At 58.6% G+C, this 22,294-nt stretch overlaps 1 protein-coding gene across 1 annotated transcript; it reads left to right on the top strand.

The window, feature by feature from the left end:
* The first annotated feature begins 9,437 nt into the window (after window positions 1-9,437).
* MDFI (MyoD family inhibitor) lies at window positions 9,438-21,998 on the top strand. Its single transcript, XM_074163531.1, has 4 exons — window positions 9,438-9,498; window positions 16,961-17,143; window positions 21,130-21,384; window positions 21,742-21,998. Exons 1-4 carry the CDS (start codon window positions 9,438-9,440, stop codon window positions 21,996-21,998), a joined length of 756 nt encoding a protein of 251 aa, XP_074019632.1.
* The last annotated feature ends 296 nt before the right edge of the window (window positions 21,999-22,294 follow it).

Raw genomic sequence — 22,294 nt, 5'->3', positions numbered from 1 at the left:
AATCTAAAACAGTGGGGTCATTCACTGCGAACCCAGCGCCTCTCCCCTCCTCCCGTCCCCCCCAACCCGCCCTGCACAGAAGGGTTTGAGAAGGTTATTTTGTTTAGAGATTTTGTGTGCGCCCAGCGCCTGGTAATTATGCTCCACGGATCAGGGGGTTATGGCTTGGACCCTAAGCAAACACGGCTCAGTCTGCACAGCCCGGCTCTGTGTGAGACGCAGCCGAAATCTACAGTCCCATTCATGGCAGGTTAACCACACGCTGCGACTGAAGGGTTTTCTATTTCTTTTTCTTTTTCCCTTTTTTTTTTTTTTTTTTTCTTGTTGTTTTCGGATTGCACGCATTTTCTCTTCTTTATTTATTTTTCTTTCGAAACTGCAAAGGATTCGCCCAGGGAGAGATGCCGGGAATGTTGCAAAACCCCCTTTGAACTGCAAAGTCGAGACTTAACGCTAAATCCTCGCCGGAGTCGGGAAGGTCAGGGAGGTTTAAATCTCGGTTCCCTCACCACCACCACCATTTCCGCGCCACCCCCAGCCCGGGTGACTGGGAGCTGTGGGGCGCAGAGGGACCAGCAGACCCGGGGTGATGGGGCACAGACCCAGCTCCCGTCGAGGAGCCCATGGAGACGCAGCCGGGAGCTGGGAGGACCGGTGTGGATTTACTTTGGCAGCAGCCGAGCTCGGAGCGGCGGGCGATGCCAGGGTTTGTGAATGTGGGTCAGTGCAGTCACACACCTACAGAAATGGCCTTGTTTTCCAAAATACAGCAAGCTCCCATGGCGTTGCTGGGGGTGCAGCAGTCCCGACTGGATGGCAGGATTAATCCGGGTGTAATCACCGCAGGATTAATTTGTGCACTGCAGGGTGCTCCCAGCCCTTCTCCTGCCCACCCCAGCACCCCGCTAAAACTGCTTGGGGGGAGTTTTCTTTAGAGAGGGCAACACTTTAGGGGAAAAAATAAAGCCCCTTTTTTGGGTGGAAAACGCTCTTTCAGCATGCTGGGTGCTTGGCATCACTGAGCAAATTGTAACCCCCACCAGAGATCTCACCGGGCTCGTTCACACCTTCCCGCTCACCTCCATCCCTGGAACTTTCCAGTACAGGGCTGGAGCCCCCATGGGACCATCATGGCCAGGTTCCAGCAGCCCCCCAGCGAGGGAGGGTGTTGGGGGCTGGTTCCTCACTGTTGGGCAACAGCGATGAGAAGTGCCGGCACATTATTTTTCCATGGACCTTCGTGGGAGAGCGGCATCGGGGCTGGCTGAGCTGCTGGCCCCGCCGGATGCTGGCAGTGACGGATGCTGGCGGTGACGTGCTCACCCCGTCCCCGCGACGCAGCGTGCTAAGGAGAGGTCGGGGAAGGCTGGGGCCCGGCTGCCCTCGGCTTGAGCTTGCCAAATTTCGCCTCCTGCTTCTGAATGAACGTGGGATGCGGCAGGAGAGAAAGCCCAATGGGAGGAGGCAGCGAGGAGGTGGCGGAGGAGGGCTAAGCTCGGGGTTAAGGCAGCAGGAGGCAGGCCCTGTGTCAGCCATCGTCCTGCTGTGCTGAGATGGGATCCATCCTGCCCAGGCTTGCAGGGAAGGGGCAGAGCCCCGGGGCACCGGGAGCAGGTACAGGGAGGGGGATGGACGGGATGGGACGGGACCCACGGCAATTTGCCTTAAAGCAAAGGGATATGGGTGGTGGAAGAAAGGAGGGCACAGACTTGTTCTGCAAGGTTGGATCCTGCCTTCGGCTTTGGTGTGATCCCTTTCGTTTGGAGGGGGAGCGGTGATGCACCTCTGAGGCTGGTGGTGTCCCCGCTCAGGGCACGGGAGGCTTGGCAGGGTGGCCCATGGGGCAGGCAACACCATGGCCCCGGTGTGGCTGTGGGTAAAGCCCTGCTGCTCTCCAGCCCCAAAAACCCTGCAAAGCACTTTCCTGCGTGGCACAGCTCCCTCTGTGCCCGGGTGTCTGCCAGCCCTGGTGTCCACGCAGCCACCCTGGGGTGCTCAGGGGACATCCTGGGCCACCAAAGTTGTGACTCGGCTTCCTAGGTACTCTTAAATGGGGTTTTTTTTTTTTTGGTGGGTTATCAGGCTGAGCTGTCAGCACAGAGGAAAAGTGCTGCTCACTTTGGCCTGAGCCAAGCACGTGGCACCCGGGTTCCTGGCTCCGTCCTCCCCCAGGCAGAACATCACCCACTCCGGCAGCCGCTCTCCTCCATCCCCAGGTTCACGGCAATCCCAGGGCTGCTGGGTCCATCTTGCATCAAGCACCTTTATCCGGTGGGGGGGTCACGTCCCCCCCCAACCCAGGGCTGCCCAGGAGGAGCTAGGGTGCGTCCGCAGGCTCACGGGTGCCCGAGCAGGTAAACAGGGAAGGAATGTGCGGCGGCAGCGCGTGGGGCTGGCATGTTCCCGGGGTGACTCACAGACACTGCCTCAGAGCCCGGTGGTGACGGCACACCCCGCGGCCCCGCTCGCCGTCACCAGCATGGCCGGCTCCGCGCTCGGCTGGCGGCTTTTAATGAATCCTTGTGGAAAGCTGGCTGGGTCCTGCTGGGGCTGCGGCCGGCGGAGCCGTGGCAGGTGAAGGAAACGATCCAGCCGCCGGCTCCCTGGTGGGGTGACCTGCGCCAGGGTGGCCCCCCCCTCCAGGGACGGTGTCAATCGATGCTTCACCCTCAGTATCAATGATGCACAGAGAAAGGCTCTCTGTGGTAGGGAAGGAGGGTACATCACCCTGCATGGCCTTGCACCCCACACTGCTCCCCACACACCCCCCCTGCTGCCCAGACAGGGGTCTGTCTGTGCCAGGGTCCCCGTTTTCCATGATGTGTGGGACAGCAGGGTGAGCAGGATGGCGCTGGCCGGCTCTCGGCAGCAGGATTTTAGGGCCACCATAGGGTACAGGCAGGAATGTTCCTCCCCGGAGGATTATTTAAAAGGCACAAACCGTAGTGACACGTTGGCTTTAAAACAGAGCGATTCTTGAGGTCTTGCATGACCCTCTCCATCCTCCTGGCTTCAGGTTGGAGCTTTCAGAAGGGTCCCAAGCACGTCGGGTCCCTCCAGTCCCGCTTCGCGCCCCGGGCTGCCTCATTTCCCCCTCCCGACCCATTTCTTTTACATGTGGCCGTGGTGGTGACGTCTCAGCGCCTTCCCCTTATCCCTCATCACACTAAATGCTCCACCACAGCACAGGGGACAGCCCCGATGGCAGCAGGGGTAGGGATGGCGTCGCCAGGCAGGAAAGAAGCAGGGTATGGGATCAGCCCTCCTCTGGGAACCCGGAGCCGTAGCTCTGGATTGCAAAATCAAGCTGTCCCCCAGACCCCCAGCGTGTCCGGGAAGCGGTGATCGAGGGAAGGGCTGGCTCATAGTGACACCCCAGCCCCACGCTGCAGGGGAGGGCAGCCCCCCCGTGCCACCGGCTTGTCCAGCTCCAGGCTCACGCTGGTGGCAGCGTGGCTCCAGCCCAGCTCCGGAGCGATTGCAACCTCTTTTCATACACTTTGCAATGCTGGGCTTTTTTAAAATGCAGGAAAACACAGCGGTGTTATAAAAAAAACCCCAAAAAACCAAAAAAACACAACTGTGAAAACGCCCCACGGGGTCCTGTGCAAAGCTCTGCACGAGGACGAATCCTCGTGGGGACCCTGCAGGGACACAGCGCCGGAGCAAACGCGGCGAACCCCGGGTTGGCCCACTTGGGAAGTGCTGATATTGCTTGAAACCTTGGTTTCACGCGGCGGCTCTTGGGGCTGATGACAGCAGTGACGCTGCCACCTCCGATCCCAGCACCTTCAGGCATCGTCCCGAGGAGCCAAACCCCACTTACCAGTTGGGGAAACTGAGGCAGGGAGGGGTGTGGGAGGCAGAGACTTTACCCCAGGAAGTGCCAGCAGAGGCAGGAACAAAAGCACCCTCTTTTCTTCCCTGCCTGGGCTCAGAGCGGGCAGGCTAGGGCACCCACCCGAGGGTCCCGAGCTCAGCTGGGTGGTGGGAGTTTCCCAGATCCGCTAATCCCCACTCTTCCCCCTCCCGGTTTTTGGAAGGGGGGGGGGGGGAGAGAAACCCAACCCCGAGCCGAAAGCGCAGCAAAACTGAGAAAATCCCAATTTCGAGGCTGGCCCTGGGAGCCAAGCAACCTCTGCCTGCCCTGCGCCTCTCCCCTCCCCGGCTCTGCTCCAGCCCCCGAAAGAAACTTTTCCTCCCCCTCCCGCTCCGCGGAGCGCGGCGGACGCGGCTGCTTGTTTGTTTGTTCTCGCAGCCCTTTTTTTTTTTTTTTTTTATTTTATTTTTTATTTTTTTAAGGAATTGGAGGGGAGAAAAAAAAAAAAAAAAAAAAAACCCAACCCAAACTACCCAACCCAAACCCAACCCCGCGCCCCCGACCGGCTCATTACCGGTCGCCGGAGCGGCGGGGCCGGGAGGCGGCGGGGCCGGGGTTGGGGGGGGGGGGGGGGGGAGAAATGAGCGGCGGGGGCGGCCCCAGGTGAGCCCCCGTGGTGGGGGGGGACACCGGGGCGGCGGGGCCGGTGGTGGCCCGCAGTCAGCCCTCTGTCCCCGCCGCAGCCGCCCCTCTCCGATGTCCCAGGCCAGCAGCCACCGGCCGAGCCGCCCGGAGCCCCGCCGAGCCGAGCCGGCCCCGCCGCCAGGTACGAGGGGCTGCTACCGGGGGGGGCTACACGGCCTGGGGGGGGGGGGTGTATGGGGGTGAGGAGCGAGTGGGGGGGCTGCACGGCTGGGGGGCAGTGGGGGGCTGTGTGTGTGCATGGCTGGGGGGGGGGGCACGGCTGGAGGGGGAGTGGGGTGGGGGTGTGCGTGGCTGGGGGGACAGTTGGGGGGGATATATGAGGGGGGGAAGTGAGTGGGGGGGTACAGGGCTTGGGGGAGAGTGGGGGGGGGGGTGCCCGGCTGTGGGTGTCTGAGGGGGTGTGAAAATGTGTGTACACGGCTAGGGGGTCCGGGGGGGTCAATGTGTGTGCGCGGCTCTGGGGGTCGGGGGTGCGCTGCTGGGATGGGGTGTGTGGCTGGGGGATGGATATATATACATTATATATATATATGTGTGTGTGCGCACGCAGAGTTTGGGGTGGGGGGTGTGTAGCTGGGAGAAAGTATATACATGAGTGTGTGTGTGTGTGTGCAAGGCGGGGGGGGTGTGTGTGCACGGCTGGGGGTGCCCTGCAGGGGGGTACATTGCTGGAGACAGTGGAGTGTGTGTGCGTGTCTGGGGGGGGGGAGCTGTGGCTGGACAGCAGGGGGCTACGTGTATGGAGGGGGGGTGTGTGTGTGTGTTTGCACGGCTGGGGGGGGTGAGTGTGCGTGTGTGTGTACACGGCTGGGGGGGGTGTATGGTGGAGTGTATGCATGGTGGTGGGGGGGGTTGTGCGTGGCTGCTGTGTGTGCACACAGTGGGGGGGGGGGGGGGTCCCTGAGAGTATGTGTGCGCGCGTGGTTGTGTACAGCTGAGTGTGTGTTTGTAGCCCTGACAGCGTGTGCATGCGTGTGCTTACATGCGTGTGCATGTGTGTGCGTGCGTGTGCGCGTGTGCCTGGCGCGCTGCGAGCGCAGCTGATGCAGACCAGCCCCGGGGGGAGTTCGCAGCACAAACTTTGCAGAAGTTTCTGTAATTTGGCCAAGCTCACAGGGCAGCCGGGCCGCGGGGCCAGCGCACACTGAAGGGGTTAAAAACACCCCCTCTCTCCCCCCCCCCACCAAGGGATGGGTGTCAGGGGCTGGGGGCTGTTCTGCATCCCAGGGAGGGGGGGGGGGGGCTGGATTGGTGGTGGGGCCCCTTCCGCAGCGACTCCCCTGGGGTTACTGGGCGGGATGCCGGGGGTGGGGGGGGCAGGATCAGGCTGTGGAGAAGTGGATGGAAAAGTTTTGGGGATCCTCACTTTCCTCCACGGGGCAGAGCTGAGCCCCTGGGTTGCCCGGGCGGTGTGGGGGCTCTGCCTGGCTTGGGAGGACCCACACCGGTGTCCCGCGGTGGTCGGTCCCCACCGAGGTTCCCGTGCATAAACTGCGTTAAAAGTCCCGATGGGAGAGGAGAAAAATGCGGGAGCAGGAAGCTGATGGCGAGAGGCGAAACACCCCGTTGCGTGTGCTGTGGGACCAGACACACAACAGGGGCCACATCCAGCCGGGGACCAGCTCCCCGCGTGCTCCCGAGGCAGCGGGCTGAGCGGCAGGAGCGGTGCGGCGGGAGCACCTGGCTCGGGGATGCACAGAAACCCACAGCTGGATCTCTCCCCTTGTTGGCTTTGGCCCGGAACGCGGCTGGGCCCAAATTTGGGAGAATACATCCTCTTGTTCTCTTCCCCCTGCTTTTCCAGCTGGATGCTGCAGGCTCCGCTTCCCGGCTGAACTCTTTACGCCACTTTGTGCCGCAGCTGCAGGGGCTGCACGGAGCTCGTTCCTCCCCATTTCCCTCCATTCGCTTCCCTTCCCGGGTGGGAAACGATGAACTTTGGGTTAATGCACGGCCCTAGTGCAAAACAAGCTTTTGCACGGGGACTTGCCCCCAGCCTGGGTGAGGAGGAGCGCTGTGGACTAGCTGCCGTGAGATCAAGGGGGGGGGGGGGTATTTTAAAAAGCAGTTTGGAAACGGGTTAAAAGGCTCAGAAAAAAAATGGCCTTGCAGTTTTTCCGCATTCCCAGCCCCTGGCCGTGCAGGAGCCGGTGTAGGTAGAGCATGGATCGGCCTCCCGGTTGTACTGGTGTGCTGGGCAGGAGTGGTGGGACCCGACCAAGGTCTGGGTGCGTGGGGGCATCTGTGAATACCCGATGTGGTGTGCCCGTGGTGGAGGGGTGTCACCTCCAACCCAAACCAGCCCTTCACCCACCCTCCTTCTCCCCAGCTCCTTCTGGAGGGGAGCACGGCCCCGGGGTGGGTGCACCCGAGCAGAGCCGGACCAAATTTGCCTCCTTTAGACTCCCCCTTTCGCAGCGTGCAGAGCTGGGGGGTGGCAAGGGGGTCTCCAGGACACCCTCCATTTCCATCTGCCCAGGCTCCAGGGGTGAAAATTCACGCCGAGGGAATAGCCCTGCCCCGTCTCAGAGGGCAGCTTCTTGGGTGCGTGTCTTGAGCTTCGAATTCTAAACTCTCATCTCTCTTTTTCTTTCTTTTCTTTCTGTTTCTTTGGTGAGCGATGAATGGACAGGGTCCGGTTTGTCTTCGGTGCTCGTTTGGCCTCGTGACGTTTCGGTGCCGAGCCGTTATCGCTTGGGCAGCGTCCAGGGGCTCTGTCACGCACCGCGGAGCCTGGGAATTTTTTTTGCTCAGCTCCCTTTCCGATGCTTCGCGAATGAAACCGGCTCATTGGGTACCGCCGAGCCTGGGAAATAAGTGGGGAAACCGAGGTGCCGGAGTGGTTTGGCCCAGGTTGGTGCGTCATGGGCAGGGTTGGGTTGGCATCGCCGTGCGTGGACCTATTTCCCAGCCCGAGACGAAGCCCGTTTCCTGGAATTTGTTTCTTGACATCTCTGGAGATGGGCCCGGTGCCATTGCAGACTCCTCCTGCCCGGGAGGGGGACGGGCACGTTGCAAACCAAACTCTTGAAATAGCCACAGGTAGTTCGCAGAGGAGCCTCAGAGAGAAGAGGCAATTGTCTGCCTGTATGTGGGGTATAATTATTTTTTGGAGGAATTAACAGAAAACAGGAGAAAAACAGAAAGCCCTTGGGCTGGTGGGATTATTTTTGTCCTTCCTTCTCTTCCCGGGGAGGAAGAGGAGGGGGAACAGGGACAAGCAGAAGAGCTTTCCTTATGGGAAGCAAAGAGCTCTAAAGATGCTGGAGGCAAATCTGTCTCCAGGATAGAAACCCTTCCCTCGGGTTTGACTCTGCTCACTCCCACCTCCCTTCTTCCCCTTCCCAGCAAGACATCTGCTGCGTGGGGCCACCACTGTGTCCCCCCTTTGTGTCCCCCATCCGTGTCCTGGCTCGGCAGCTCTGTGGCTCTTTGCTTGGAGCCAGGCAGGGACGGGACACTCACACGCACTTTTTTTACTTTTTTTTTTTTTTTCCCTTTAATTCTTTCTGCCTGTTCCCAAGGAGTTTGCCCCGAGGTAGAACAGGAGGCGGAAAGCTGTTGTGTGCAAGAAGCTCTTCCCTTTGCTTGCCCCAAATACCAGGGTCCGGCTGCCTGGGTGAGGGTGCTGCCGCCCCTCTCGGGGTCCTGAGCACCCACGGGTGCCCCAAGCAAAGGAGGCTCGGCAGGACTGGGTGCCATCATCACTCGGGTACCCATTACTGGGACCCTGTCCTGCCCTGGGAGGGGAACAGAAATAAAAGCCTCCAAGGTCAAAATAAAAGGGTTTTTGCTTGTCTTAGCACTGATTGAAATACCACTGGTGGCAGATTTGCATGGAGACATCCTCTAAGTGCAAAGGAGCCAAAAAAAAAAAAAAGCCCTCAAAGAAACAAAAATGTATTTTTTTTTTATCCCAGATAAAGACTTTTTGCACCAAAAAATTCATTTCTGTTTTCTTTCAAAGTTTCTCATCTGCTCATGAAAATGCTTGATTCTATTTTCCTTCTCTTTGAACAACAACAACAACAAAACTACAAAAAAAAAAAAAAAGAAAAAAAAAAGAGGCAGATTTCTGTCTTTTTTCAAATGTTTCTGGTTTTGAGCAAAACAAAGCAGGCCCTTCGGGGCTGTGCCGTTTGCCACCCCAGCGTCCCGCTCCTGCTCCAGCTCCTAATTGAATTTCCTTGGAAAGCGCCTGCTCGAGTCTTATTAGTTGCAGAAACCCAAGCTCTCCTCTGGGCGTTTTCTGTAGTTTTTCTGATTTTTTTTTTTCCCAGCGCTCTGCTTTGCTCGAGCCGTGCCCAGCGCAGCCTCCTGTGGCACAGGCACCGGCAGCCTCCCCGGGATGTGGGGTTTGGTGCAGGATGGAGCCACGTCGGTCCTTCCCGGTGCCGCCAGCCCCTTCTCGTGTCCCCCCCCGGGTGGTGGGCTTGGGTTGTACTGGTGGAAATGAGCTGTTGCGTAGCAGCAGGGATGGGGTAATCGGGGTCTTTTTTGCCCAAATCCCATTCTTTAAGCTCTGCCCACTTTCACCCATTTGTGTTTGATCTTCAGCTGGGCTTTGGCAGCCTTCTTGGACTTGGTGCTGGATTTGTCACTCCGGTGACATCCCTCTCTTCTTCCACCGGTGCATCCCCGCTCTACGACGGGGCAGATCAAACAGTAGCTTCAGGAATCGCTTTCACCCCAGTCCCATCCTCTTTCGGGGGGCTCCCCCTGGGTGCTCAGGAGGCTCCCAGCGCCGGCGGCCGTGCCCGGGGCAGGGTGATGCTCACCCGGTTCGGCCGCTTTCGGTGCCAGGGCTTGGGGCTGCCGGCACGGCGCGTTCCCCGGCAGTGGCTGCACCTTCGCGTGGCGAGGAAACGGGTCGACTCGCTGGCTCCAGCAGCAATTTACTCGCTCCACCCGAATGGCTTCATCGTTGGCCGGCCTCGCCGCCTTCCTTCAGCGAGCAGGCATGTCGCTGCCCCGTGAGCCGTGCCCCGACTGTTGCAGAAAAGCTTATTTTTACCTCCTCCGAAGCTGGTCTGTGCTTAGAGGAAATCCCAACCTCCCCACCTGGAGTACTGTGTCCAGCTCCGGAGTCCTCAACACAGGAAGGACATGGACCTGTTGGAACGGGTCCAGCGGAGGGCCACGAAGATGATCCGAGGGCTGGAGCACCTCCCCTACGAAGACAGGCTGAGAGAGCTGGGGGTGCTCAGCCTGGAGAAGAGAAGGCTCCGGGGAGACCTCACAGCAGCCTCCCAATATCTGAAGGGAGCTACAGGAGAGCCGGAGAGGGACTCTTTGTCAGGAGATGTAGTGACAGGACAAGGGGTAATGGTTTTAAATTGGAAGAGGGGAGATTTAGATTAGATATTAGGATGAAATTCTTTCCTGTGAGGGTGGTGAGGCGCTGGAACAGGTTGCCCAGGGAAGCTGTGGCTGCCCCATCCCTGGAAGTGTTTAAGGCCAGGCTGGATGGGGCTTTGAGCAACCCGCTCTAGTGGAGGTGTCCCTGCCCATGGCAGGGGGGTTGGAACTCGATGATCTTTAAGGTCCCTTCCAACTCTAACCATTCTATCGTTCTATGATTCATGCCTGTGGGAAGCTGAGCCCCAGGACCGCAAAGTCTTGGGCTCCATTGCCGTGGGATGTTGCGTTGGGCAAATCCCTTTTGCGTGCCTCAGTTTCCCCGTCGGGCTGAGCAGCGATGAGGCTCCGTTTCGTGACAGCTTAGAGCTGCAGCTGTGCTAATGTAAAATACACGGAGATGGGGTAATGTGTGATGGGCACTGGCTTAAAACCGTGGGCTGGGTAGATCTCAGGATGAAAGGTGCTGCATAAGTGCAAATTATTATTCTTGTTAATAATGATGTCCACCAGCTCACATTTATCTGCTCTTCAATTAACTTTTTTTAAGGACTCTTAGCAGGTTAGAAAGACACAAATTTTCCCTGGCAGAACCTGTGCTGGTTTGACCCCGTAAGGTTATGCAATTACTGTACCGGCATGGTCCTTAATTAGACTCTCCATAATTTTCCCCAGCACAGCCGTGTGGCTCCTTGCTCTGTAATTCCCAGAATCTCCTTGGATCTGATAGGCATCGCGTTAGCTGCTTTCCAGGCTTCAAGGATAATTGCTTGTCCTTAAGGACACCCGGGATGTGGCAGGACCTCCTCCTGCATCCTTCTTTCATGTCCTTCTGGCCGGCATGGGGGTTTGTTCTGCACCAGGGACCACCGAGCCAGCATGACGCTCCTCAAAGTCAATGAAAGTTGACTCAATGTCTTCGCCCCTTTGTTTTTCCCCATCATTTTTCTCCGTTCCCTGGCTTCGCAGTGCGTTTGGGATGTTGTATGTTGCCCTTCGGTTTAGGCAGAACCCAGGCCTGATGCTGGGATATGGGTTGGGGCAGAAACCTGGTCCTGCTGGGTCTGGTTTGTGTCCTGGGGTAAGTCGTGTTGTCCCCGTGTCTCTGGTTTAAGCTTCTTCCCTTGTACCTGCAGTCCCAAATACTGAGTTAATATATATATATATGTTAATATATTCTTACTGTGCAAGGAATAGTTCCTCACCATTGCTGCAATAACAGAGGTGCTGCTTCTCGAGGTGATTTTTATTTCTTATTTTCCCTGAAACCCCTTCTCGAGGGTCATCCCCCCACCCCGATGTCCTTGCTCTCGGGTAGGAGCCGTTCTTCCATGGGGGTTGGTTTGTGCCTCCTTTGCAGCAGCCGGTTGGGTGAATGAGGACCTTTGAGCGATGGGATTTGTAGGGACACCTTGGCATGGGGTCTGCCCCAAACCTGGAGTTGGGGTTTTGTCACCGGAGGAGCTTTTAGCCGAGATCGAACGTCAAACGCGGACAGACTGGATAAAGGCTGGTCCTGGCCTGTCTGGCCAGCCCGAAATTCCTCTCTTCCTACCCACCCAATGGCTATAAATAACAAATAATAACAACTCCCAGGCTGGCAAGCTATTTGGGGTTTTGTGGGTTTTTTTGCTTTGTTTTGCTTTTTTGCATTTAGGAAGTAACTTTTCATAGAAACCAATATTTTTTTGACCAGATTCCTCATTGTCCCAGAACTGAACTGTTTATCCAAAGCAATGCCCAGGTGAGCAGAGAGGGAGCGAGACAAAGCTGTGCTGGATGTGTCCCGGGAGGGCTGAGGAGCTCTGGGCATTTCTCCTCCTTCCCCTCTCACCCTCCTTTTCCTTTCCCTGAACATCATAGAATCTGAAAATGCTTCAGTGCATTAATTTCAGACTGAATGTAAATAAGCCATTTGGATTTTTCCCAGTTGAGCAAACTTTCAAACCAGAATTTTGCTTTCCTCTCCTCCAGCCTGGCTCATGGGATTGGAAGGATTTGCTTCAGTGCTGTCTCTTCTGCACTTGAAACCACTTAATCAAGCTCTAAAATATCCCTGGACTGGGTCAGGCAGGCACCTGATTGGGCTGGGCAGCGTGTACGGGAAAACCAAGAGAGATTACACACTCATTTTATCTGCATAAAACAGATTAGAAAGCTCCCAAACTAAATATTGCTGCAAGGTAGCGTGTTGTTCATGGCAAACGCCTCGCTAGACTGTCTCTGTTTGTGTCTCCATCCAACATTGTCTCGTCCCTGACCAGCCGTTCCGGAGGGATTAAAGGGACAGAGAAAGAGGGACAAGGAGATTCCTGAGCATCTCCTTGTCGGCAGGAGTCACGACCCACGGCGTTGGATTTGGATGCTCTTCAGGTCCAGATTAGCTCAGATGTGGATCCAGGCGTGTCGAGACCCTTTTTCCTTCCCTTTTGCAATGGGTTGACACCACCTAACCCAAACGCACTGCCTGCTAAAGAGGTGGGATTTGCTCCTGAGCTCACTGGTCCAAGCCTCTCTTTAGCTGCTGTGTGTTGGAGATGTTTTTCCCTCCCGTGCTGCCCGTCGCTGCTGTGCAGCAGCGCTGATGGGCACACACCGTGCCAGTGAGGTGGCCATCCATCTCTTGCCACCAGATTCCTTCCTCTTTAGCACTTGGATAGAAGAGGGGCAGATGAATCGGAACAGTCAGGCGGATCATCCGTTGCACGAAGCTACAGCTCAGGAAAGCTGAGCAGGAGCCACGGGACAACCTGGGTGGGTTTGACCCCAAAGCCTGGCTCCGGCTTTGCATCTTCCCACATCCTCCAGGGCTTCCCAGCTGGGGGTCTGGGCACCACAACGGGCTGCAGAGAAGGAAACCCACAGGTCCCTGTGAGCCCTAAGATGCTGTGGCCGAGCTGCCTGCGGTGCGGCTCTTGTTTGCGCTGCTGGAGAAGCTCTGCCCCGTCCCAGCTTGACGTGGCCGAGCTGTGAACACGCTGCTGTTCCCTTTTGTTTGTCCAGCTTTTCGGGGATGGGTCAGCTCAGTCCTGCAAACTCATCAGGAACTGAGTGTGCCTCCTAACCGAAGCGCAAATACTTTTTCCCCTAATCAGGACAACAGCTGGTGGTTGCCCCAGAAGCTCCTGCAGACACTGGTGATGCAAAGTGGGTCTTTCCCACGGCTGGAGGGACATTTTGTACCTTTGACTTGGCAGGAGTATTACGAAATACATGGTTAAAGCCCATGAAACCTTACAGCTTCTTTGTATCTTTCCTCTCCTCCCTGCTTTTTTTTTCAAATCTTGCAGTGCTTGGTGGACTTTGGAGCTCAGTGATGTCTTGGGGCTTTTACGAGTTGATTTGGACTTTGTAAATGGAGAGAACAGTAAGAAAACTTGACCTGTGTGCATCTCCTGGGCTTGGCAACCAGGAGGCAAAGAAAGTAGCTCCACATCTATCGGCTTTCTAATCTGGTGTACCTTACGGCTGCGCTGTGATTTATTGAAGCTTGCCTTATTATTTTTGAATGCCTTATTATCTCTGTTCTCATACACAAAACATGTGAGCCGCTCTCCCTGTGCCACGTTATCTTCGTTTCTCCCCTACATTTTACAAAAGGTGATGCAGAATGGGGGAGCAGAGACATGGAATATCGTCCCAGGGTGTTCCTCTGCCGTGTGATGAGCGTTTGCCCTGGCCAGGAGGGGGCTGGGGATACAGCTGCTATGGGGGTGCAGCTGCTACGGGGATGCAGGCAGGGAAGGGGATGGATGTCCCATCCCGAGGGCTCGCTCTCCTTAGGGCTTTGTCTGTGTTTTGCCTGGGCTTGTGGTAGCTTTTAAACCCGGCAGATTTAGGTCAAGCCTGGTCTTGTTCTGGCAGCAGCAGGGTGATGGCAGGGGAGGGAAGGAGCTGGTCCCTGCCATGGTGACAGCAGGGACAGGGGACCCCTGGGGAGGTCTTCACCTTACCAGGGACCCCCTGCCAGACCCCAGTGATGGGGGGACGGAGCTGCTTCTCCCTCGCCTCTGTCCCCGCTCACCCTCTGCTCAGCTAAGTGTGGTTTGGAGGGCAGGAACCCCTTTCTCGAGGGCTTTGTGCCCCAAAGTGAGTGTTCAGAGGAGTGATGGGGACATGCAGCCAAGGGCGCAGGGACCCCTGTGGAGCCACACATCCCATGCTTGTCCCCATCCCAGCTCTAAGAGGTGCTGAGCAGTGTGAGTACCCCTGGGAGCAGGGGCTGGGGGGGCTATTTAAAGGAGGAGGGGGAGCTGAGGGATGAGCCTGTGCCTCAGCAGCTGTGACAGTGCTGGTGGAGTGTCTGTCTGTCTCTCCCTGTGCCATCAGAGGTGATGCCTCATCCTTTGGTGCCTTTTGCCAGGCTTGGTTGGGAGCTGCTGTGCTCCTGCATTTCCCTGTGTGTTCCCTCTGCATTTCCCCGTGCGTTCCCTCTGCATTTCCCCATGGGTCGGAAGATGCCTGGGAAGCGGCCAGACCCAGCAGGGAGCTGTGGGGCAGGAGCCTGTTTGGGCCAGGGTTTGTGCTGAGCCCACACGTGTCCAGCTGCCCCCAGCCCTGCCCCAGGGTCAGGCTGTGACCGGGATGGCACACACAGCCCTTTTCCATCTCGCTCCCGGGGACACACTGTGCACTTGGGGGTCAGCACCGTCCGTACACCCCCCATGGACGTGCAGGAACAGGGCAGCGAGGCTTTATAAGGCAGGGAAGGACCAATTTACCCAAATTTCTCTCCTGTCTATTTTTGTCTCTCTTCTGGCCAGCTTGTTCCAGTGGGAGTTAATTTAATTGCCATCTTCCTCCCTGCATCGCTGTGGTTGTGTGTGAGACCTCTTGTTGTGCAGGGTAATTATATACGGGTGAAGTGGGCATGGCAAAAAAGAACCTTGTCTCGATAGTCAGCGGGGCGACCCGCTCGCCATCCACACGGCCCCGGTGCCGCTGCTTTCTCGCAGAGCTCGGGGTCTGAACAGACTGTCCTTGTCCTCAGCCCCTCGGGAACGGGCAGGGAAGGAGCAGGAGATGTGACGGGGGCAGCCGTGGCAGAGGCAGGGATCAGCGGGAGCTCTGCCCATGCACAGAGGAGCTGCCGGCCCCTCTCCCGCTGCAGCACTTGATTTTCCAGCTCTTTTTCCCGGTGTAAATCACTCGCTGCGGAAGGGAGCAGTGTCCACAGGGGTGAGAGCAGAGCAGGGGATCTGGCCATCATGGAGCTGTTCTGGGCAACCCCAAAGTCTTGGCTGTTGATTTTTTAAGGCCTGAGCACACTCTGGAATCTCACAGCAGAAACCAGAGTATCGCGCCTGTGGCTCAAGCCCCTTCTTGGAGACCACCCAGGAGCTGCACCATCCATGCTCTGCACTGGCCACCTCTGACTCAGGGCTTCGTCCAGATCTCCCCAGCCATCAGGGTTTTCATGTCTGTCTTTAACAGGCTTTAGATGACTAAATGCCACAGGTCTGACTCAGGCCGGTCCAGGTTGGGACATGACAGAGGACGTGGATGCAGCAACATGTGGTTATTATTCACCTACACACCACACCTATGCACAGTCGCCTATAGGAAGATGACAGCCTGCCCTCTTCTCCTCTCTGTTTTGCCCTGGGCTTTCACGGGGGCATGGGAATGTATTTTCTCCTTTCTGGGGCTCACGTACTCCCACTCCACTTGGGATTTGAAGCCAGCGTTGCTGTGCAAAATTCAGTTGGAGCTGCTGAATTGCCCTTGGTTGAGTCCCAAAATCACCCTGCCAGCAGGAGCATCCCGCCAGGAGAGCAGAGAGCCACAAGCAGGGCTTTGCATCGGGATGAGATTTCCTTCCCAGCAAACTCCTTGCTGCAGCAGCTCCGGCACCCCAGGCTGGATCACCTCGGGAGGGTGGAGAGGATGGTCCTGTGGGGAAACTGAGGCAGGCAGATGAGCATGTGGGGAGTGGCGGAGCTGGGAGCTGAGCCAGCATCACCCCAGGCTGGTTGCAGCCCCTCTGCAGTGTGTACAGGCTCCCGCCAACCCTGGGGTGCGGATGTGACCCCCCCATCTCCCTTGTAGGGCCTCTTGTAATAGTCCCTATAATTATACGTGTGAGGTCTGCCCGCCTTCCTCCCCGGCTCCTGCTTGTAGGACTTCTTGTTATATTGAGTATAATGAAGTGTCCGAGGTCTCTCTCCCCCCCACCCGCCCTTGCCTGCCTGCGTGTAGGACCTCTTGTTATAGCCAGGGAAATTATGGGTCTTTGGTCTCCCTCCCTTCGCCCAAGCTATAATTTAGTTTTATATAAAGTGCGGTCCAGCCCCTGTTGTGCAAGCGGTTGCTATTCCAGGTTCTGGGGAGAGGGACGGAGCGGCGAGGAGGGGGCTCGTGGTGGGTGGGGGAGCGTAACATCGCACTGAACACCCCGCAGCTCCCCCCGGGCACCCCGGTGTTGGGGGGCAGCCATCCCCCAGTCCACAGTGCTGGCTCTGCAGGAGGTGGTTATGCCTTCTCCTCGCCGGGTTTCTGCATGGGGGTGTGTGGCGTTGGGGTTTATCCCCACGGGGAATAACACAGCTCTTATTTTGGGTTTTGCTTGCCCCATATAGGGGGTCCTGCAAGGGCTGCTCCTGTACCCGAGCAAGCAGGAACGCGAGGGGAGGTGTCAGCCAGCTCCGGCAGGGAAGACAGTGGCCCTTTCATGGGAAGGGGGGATGAAAAATCCAGCTTGAACCGCTGAGCGTAACCAGATCCCCTGGCTTTTTAGAGAAGGAATGTGGGACCTCGGGAAGGTTTTTTTTTGGGAGGGTGCTGCCGAACCGCTGGCGTTGCAGCGGGGTGAGCGGCTGTGGTGTGATGCAGCCCCAGTGCCCACCGCCAGCAACCCAAAAATCCCTCCAGCTCTTCCCCATCTGTGTACTCTGGGCTGCAGAAGCAAGAGGGGGGTTGCTGGATTTGGCTCATGCCCGAAATCAGAGTCCCAAAGCACCGCCCGGTGCCGTTCACAGCAGCTGGGGATGTCCTGGGGGTTGCTGGGGGTTTGGGTGAAGGGGGGGCTCTGCTCGGAGCACCCCGGGGTTCTCAGCTCCAGCCACATTTCTCTTGCAGAGGCAGGTGAGACCTCGCGCCCCTCGCCGAGGCAGACAGCAGCGGCCCCCCCGGCAGAGCCCCGGCCGGCCCCTCGACCCACGGCACCGAAGAAGGAGAAACCCCTGGAAGATGATGAGTCCCAAAAAGTCGTGACGAAGAGCCCCCGTCCTGAGCTCGCAGGCGCTCCCGAAGCTGTGACATGTGAGTTTTTCCCTCCATGGCATCACATCCAGCTCCGGACACCTCTGGGTGCCCGTGTTTTGGGCTGCTGCTGTCTCATCAGTAACAAGGCTCATTAGAAAGGCGGGTGGCCATGGTGGGAAGCCGTCTCCTCCTCTCTCTGCTCTCCCCCACATCAAAGCAAAAGGCTTTAACTGAGTGTGAGTCACGGGGAGCTGGGGAAAGTGAAGGGTGGCATCCAAACATCGCTGTGATGCCCCTTGCTGCCCTCATCCTTGGGACCTGCTGGAGGCAGAGGGGAAGGAGGGCCGGCGTCTGGATAAGCTCTTGGTCATGTTGGGGTCCTGCTGGGATGCTGTGGTGGGAAGAGGGACCAGCCCTGGGGGAAGAAGCCGGCTGCTGGGATGGGGCATCCCCCAAAGCCACAGCAGGAGAGAGGAGACCCCCCGGCAGAACGGGTTCCGTGGTCACGGGGAGTGAAGCCGCGTTTGGTGGAGCAAAGGGAGATGCCTCCCGCTGGGACGGCTCTTGCCTTGGCGTATCCAGGGCAAGGGTGAGGCTGGTGCAAAGCCTGAAGGAGCAGGGGACGGGATGGGCTGTCTGCGCTCAGCATCTGGTTTTGCCGGAGGCAGCGGTGAAGCCAAGCAGCACCTCCCCATTTCTGCTGCTGCAGAACTGCCAGTGTGTCCCCCCCCACCGTGAGAAATACCAGGGTGGGGTAGGAGCAGAGGTGGGGGGTCGGGGTGCCCTTGCTCCATTTTCCCATTGCAGGGGCGGGAGAGATGAGCTTGCAGACGTGGGAGACCGGGGGGCCAGGCTCTCCTGGAATCACACCATCCATCCTTTCCCTGGCCCCCAGCCTGGATCCCAGGGTTTTGCTCCCAGGCTGTCCCTTACGCAGGCAGCCATCCCCCTTTTGTTGGATGCGAGCGCGCGGTTCTCCCTTCCAAGGGGCGTAAAGTGGATGGATGCTTCCCAACGGGGAGAGAGAGGGTGGGAACGAGATTGCAAACTCCAAAGAGCGGGCAGGGGGGGTAGGAAGAGAGGGGAGGGGGGGGACGGCAAAATCTGGGCGCTCCTGATGGCGTACGTGGAGCGAGGAGAGCGCACGTTTCCTCAACCAGAGCTCGAGCAAAGCATCTGGGAGCTGGGCCGGCTGCCCACAGACATTCTGCACCTCTGAGTCACGCCGCAGCCTGCTGCACCCTGCATGGCGCGGCCCCGCGCAGCCCCCTCCCCAGCCCACCCCCCTGGGGGCAGCCCCCCCACGGGCCCCGAGGCTGGGAGGAACGTGGCTGCCCTCATCCAGGCTTACCTGGGTGCTGGGAACCCCCCCCTCCTTCCCTTCTCCTCCCTGGGAAATGGGATTCTCCACCCTGGGGAGCATCACCTCCAGCATCCCTTGCTTTGCAGCCTCCTCTCCGCTGCTGCTGTTATGGGGGGGTCTTCAGGGCTTGTGGGGGGCAAATTCCCCCCCCCCCCCCCCCTTTGGTGGTACCTGGGGAGCACAGCTGGGTTCCCACGTAGGAAAGTGAAGGGGGGTGATGTCCCCTTGATGTTGGCATTTTCAAGCCAGCCTGGCACATGCAGGGGCAGGGGGGACCAGGCAGCAAGGGGCTGTTTGGTGTAGGGTCATGTCCTTCCCCAGGATCAGCCCCCCCCCCCCCCCGAAGGCTCAGCGCTGCTGGTAGAAGCTGCCACGGATCTTAAATACTTCTTATTTAAGGAGTATTTGGTAGCTGAGGAGCAAGCAAAGTGGGGATTGTGGGCTTGGGGCTCTGGGTATTGAGTTTCAGCCGAGCAGCAGATTCCGCTCAGGCAGCCCCAACGTGCTGGTCTGGCCAAGCCCGGTTAGTGGCTCGGGATAACATCCTTCGGCAGAGCCGGTGGCTGGGGGGGGGTCACAGCGGGGCGAGCAGTGCTGTGCTCTGGGCATCCGTCCACCGAGCCCCGGTGATGCTACCACAGGGGAACCTGAGCTGGGCCAGCACTGCGGCTGTGCCGGGGACACCATGGCTGGAGGGGGCGTTATCTCGGGTGTGAAACACAACATGAGTGTCCAGGAGGTGTTTGGTGGTTGAAGAGCTGAAGGTGGGTGCTTTCCTCCAAAACCCTGGTTTCCCACCCTAGTGCTGGCAGGCAGATGCGGTGGGGGCTGTCGGGTGGGCTGGTGCCCCCACTCCTGCCCTAACACCCACGTTAGGGAGTTTTGTACATCGCTTTCTCTCAGCCCCAGGTTGAAGATACCTCTTTTAGAAGAGCTTTGGACTCCTGTGAGTTGAAGGCTCTCCTAAAAAATGGAAGCTATTTTTCCCAACTTAGAGGGGGGGGATTGCTGGCTGCCTCTGCCTGCCACTCGCTGGAGCCAGAGCGTGATTTTGATTTACAAACAGTTTCATCTGAGGAATGCAGCGAAATGGAGAAAGCCAAAGCGAGCGCGCTGCCCACCGCTGCAAACCCCCGGAGAGACCCAGCGCTCCGAGCGTCAGAGTATTTGCTGCCGTCAGACACTGCCAGGGACACTGTGGTCACCCACCAGCTCGGTGCCACTTGGTGCCGGCTCAGTGCTCGCAGGTCGAGGGCACCGGAGAAGGATGCATGGGAAGCCAACACCCCAGGATGTTTTTTTGGGGGAGGACACACATCCCGTTTTATCCAAGACCTGTTTTCCATTTCTCCTTTCTGCCCTTCTCCCACCCCTCCTGCTTCCAGTCCGTTCTTCCTGCTCAGCTCCGGTTATTTTAAATTCTCTTCCCAACGTGTGTCCCAAAGACGCAGCGTTTCACCCGGTAAAACCTTCCTGCGTGGTCTGAGCCCAGCTCAGCCTGGCAGAGCCGGGCGCTGGGTCCATGCCCTTGTGTTTTTTTAACCTCCCATCTATTTTATTTTTCGCCGGCGAGGGCGGGTGCAGGACAGGGACCGTCTGTGCCCCCTCCACCCCGTGGGTGCCCCCCGCACAGAAGGCAGCTCCTGTTCCCCGGCCGCTGGAGGTGCCTTTGCCCTCAAGCCTCTCGCTTGAATCATCCCTTGTTTACCGCCGCGGGAGAGGAAAATCAAAGTTTGGCCAAAGCACCATCGGGCGGGATTTTATTTGTAGCTTCGATTGGTGTTGCTGCAAGGGGGGATGGATGCTCAATGCCCCCCCCCCTCCCTTGTGCTGGGTTCCCGGTCCTCTGCCCCCTGCAGAAGGATGGCAGCGTGGGGACACGGCGCTGGGCAGGAGCCGGTTGCTGGCTCCGGCAGCGTCCCGGCGGGGCCACCGGCCTCTCTCACGGCTGCAGCGTGCGAGGGCTGGAGGGAGGCGTAGACAGAGCAGATATTTATTTTCCTCCTCCTGCAGAAAAGTTCAGCCAGAGGCTGGGGAGCCCTTTAATTAAGCGGCCAATTCGCGCAGTCTGGGGAGACGAGCAGCCCGGCTCTTCCATCTTCTCTGGCTTTATGGAGGGAGATGGGGATGGCCTGGAGCTCCGTCCGGCAGCGCTGTGCCCTGGGCTCGTGGGATGGCGGCTCGTGGGATGATGGCTCATGGAATGGTTGCTCTCAGCTGGAAGCAGCCACAGGCTCTTCTCTTCCCCACTTGGCACGGGACGAGCATGCCTTGCCGTGTCTCTGCACCCAGTGCAGAGCCTCAGTGGCTTTGTCCCTCCTGCCCGTGCCAGGAGTGCCAGGATCCCAGGAGACCTCCTCCTCCAGGTCTTCTGCTGAGTTTTGGCAGCTGCAGCACATCCTTCAAGACAAGTCTTCATTTCTTGCTCTTTTTTCGTCCCTTCCTCTCCCTGGAGCCTCTGTCTCCTTCTCTCCAGCCATCTCTTCTTCTGCATCTCCTTTTCCATCTCCATCCTCTTGCACTATGCATCTCAGCATCACTTCTTCCCAGCCAGGAGGCCACCCTGGGTCCGTCTGAGGACCAAGTTCCTGCAGTGGCAAGGGACCGGGCACGTGTTTCTCCCCTGGCAGAGCCCTATGGGGAGGACTCAGGGGGATTAACATGCTGTTCTCCCACCCAGGCCAGCCCCAGGTGCGAGCAGCCCCGCAGTCCCCCAGCCCCTGCACCCACCTCCTGCAGAACGGTGCTGGGCGGGGGCCCGATCCTGGCAGTGCCAACGGGGAGGCAGGGAACGGGGTCTTCCGCCCCCTCCCCAGCACCCAGAAGCCTCACCGAAAGCTGCAGTCGCATCACTCCATCAACAGCCAGAGCAGCAAGAAGAGCAAGGGCAGCTCCAAGTCGGCCTCTTCCCACATCCCTATTGAGGCGCAAGAAGGTACCAGCTGTCCCCAGGGGGTCACTTTCCAGCCCTGCATCCTCTGGGGGGGGGGGGTCTCTCATGTAACATCCTTCCAGCCCATTGGGACCGCTGGACCTGGGTGTCAGCTGAGCTCCCCTTCTGCAGGGTGGGTGCTGAGCGGGATCATCTCATGACCTCCAAAATTGGTCTCTCTTGGGGTCTGGGCATGTCCCTGGGTGCTGAGGGAGGCCCCTGGCTCGCAGTCCATCTTCCCATCCCTTCCATTAATTTCTGAGAGAGGATTTCCACCCTGACGGGGCTGAGCATCCGTCCGCTGGGTGCTCTCACCCAGCTTGTCCCCCCCCTGCCCACTCTCTGGCCGTTCCTCCGCAGACTGCTGCGTCCACTGCATCCTCTCCTGCCTCTTCTGTGAGTTCCTGACCCTCTGCAACATCGTGCTGGACTGTGCCACCTGCGGCTCCTGCACCTCCGAGGACTCCTGCATCTGCTGCTGCTGCTGCAACTCGGGCGAGTGCGCGGACTGCGACCTGCCCTGCGACATGGACTGCGGCATCATCGACGCCTGCTGCGAGTCGGCCGACTGCCTGGAGATCTGCATGGAGTGCTGCGGGCTCTGCTTCTCCTCCTGAGGGGCCGCACTCGGCGGGGGGGGGGGGGGGACCAGCAGTGAGTGCCCCCCCTCCCCAGGCTCTTGATCCGGCCGGTCCCTGAGGTGGGTGTGAAACGCCGAAGGACGGAGCCTGGCGAAGGAGGAGAGCGATATCCGCCCCCCCCCCCCCCATTGCAAACTCATCCTCGGAGCCAGTGGGCCAGGCTCGGATCCCGCCTGGGGAAGGGTGAATCCGTAGGGCCGTGGGGGCTCTGGGGGTGGCCAGCATCCCGTCACGCTCTACCTCTTCCCCGCACTGGGCCCCACAGCGCCGAG

Source organism: Numenius arquata, chromosome 24 (assembly GCF_964106895.1).
Source record: "Numenius arquata chromosome 24, bNumArq3.hap1.1, whole genome shotgun sequence".
In the NCBI taxonomy this organism is placed as follows: Eukaryota; Metazoa; Chordata; class Aves; order Charadriiformes; family Scolopacidae; genus Numenius; species Numenius arquata.
The sequence above is the reverse complement of the archived record's forward strand: the minus strand, read 5'-3'. Positions and strand labels throughout refer to the sequence as shown.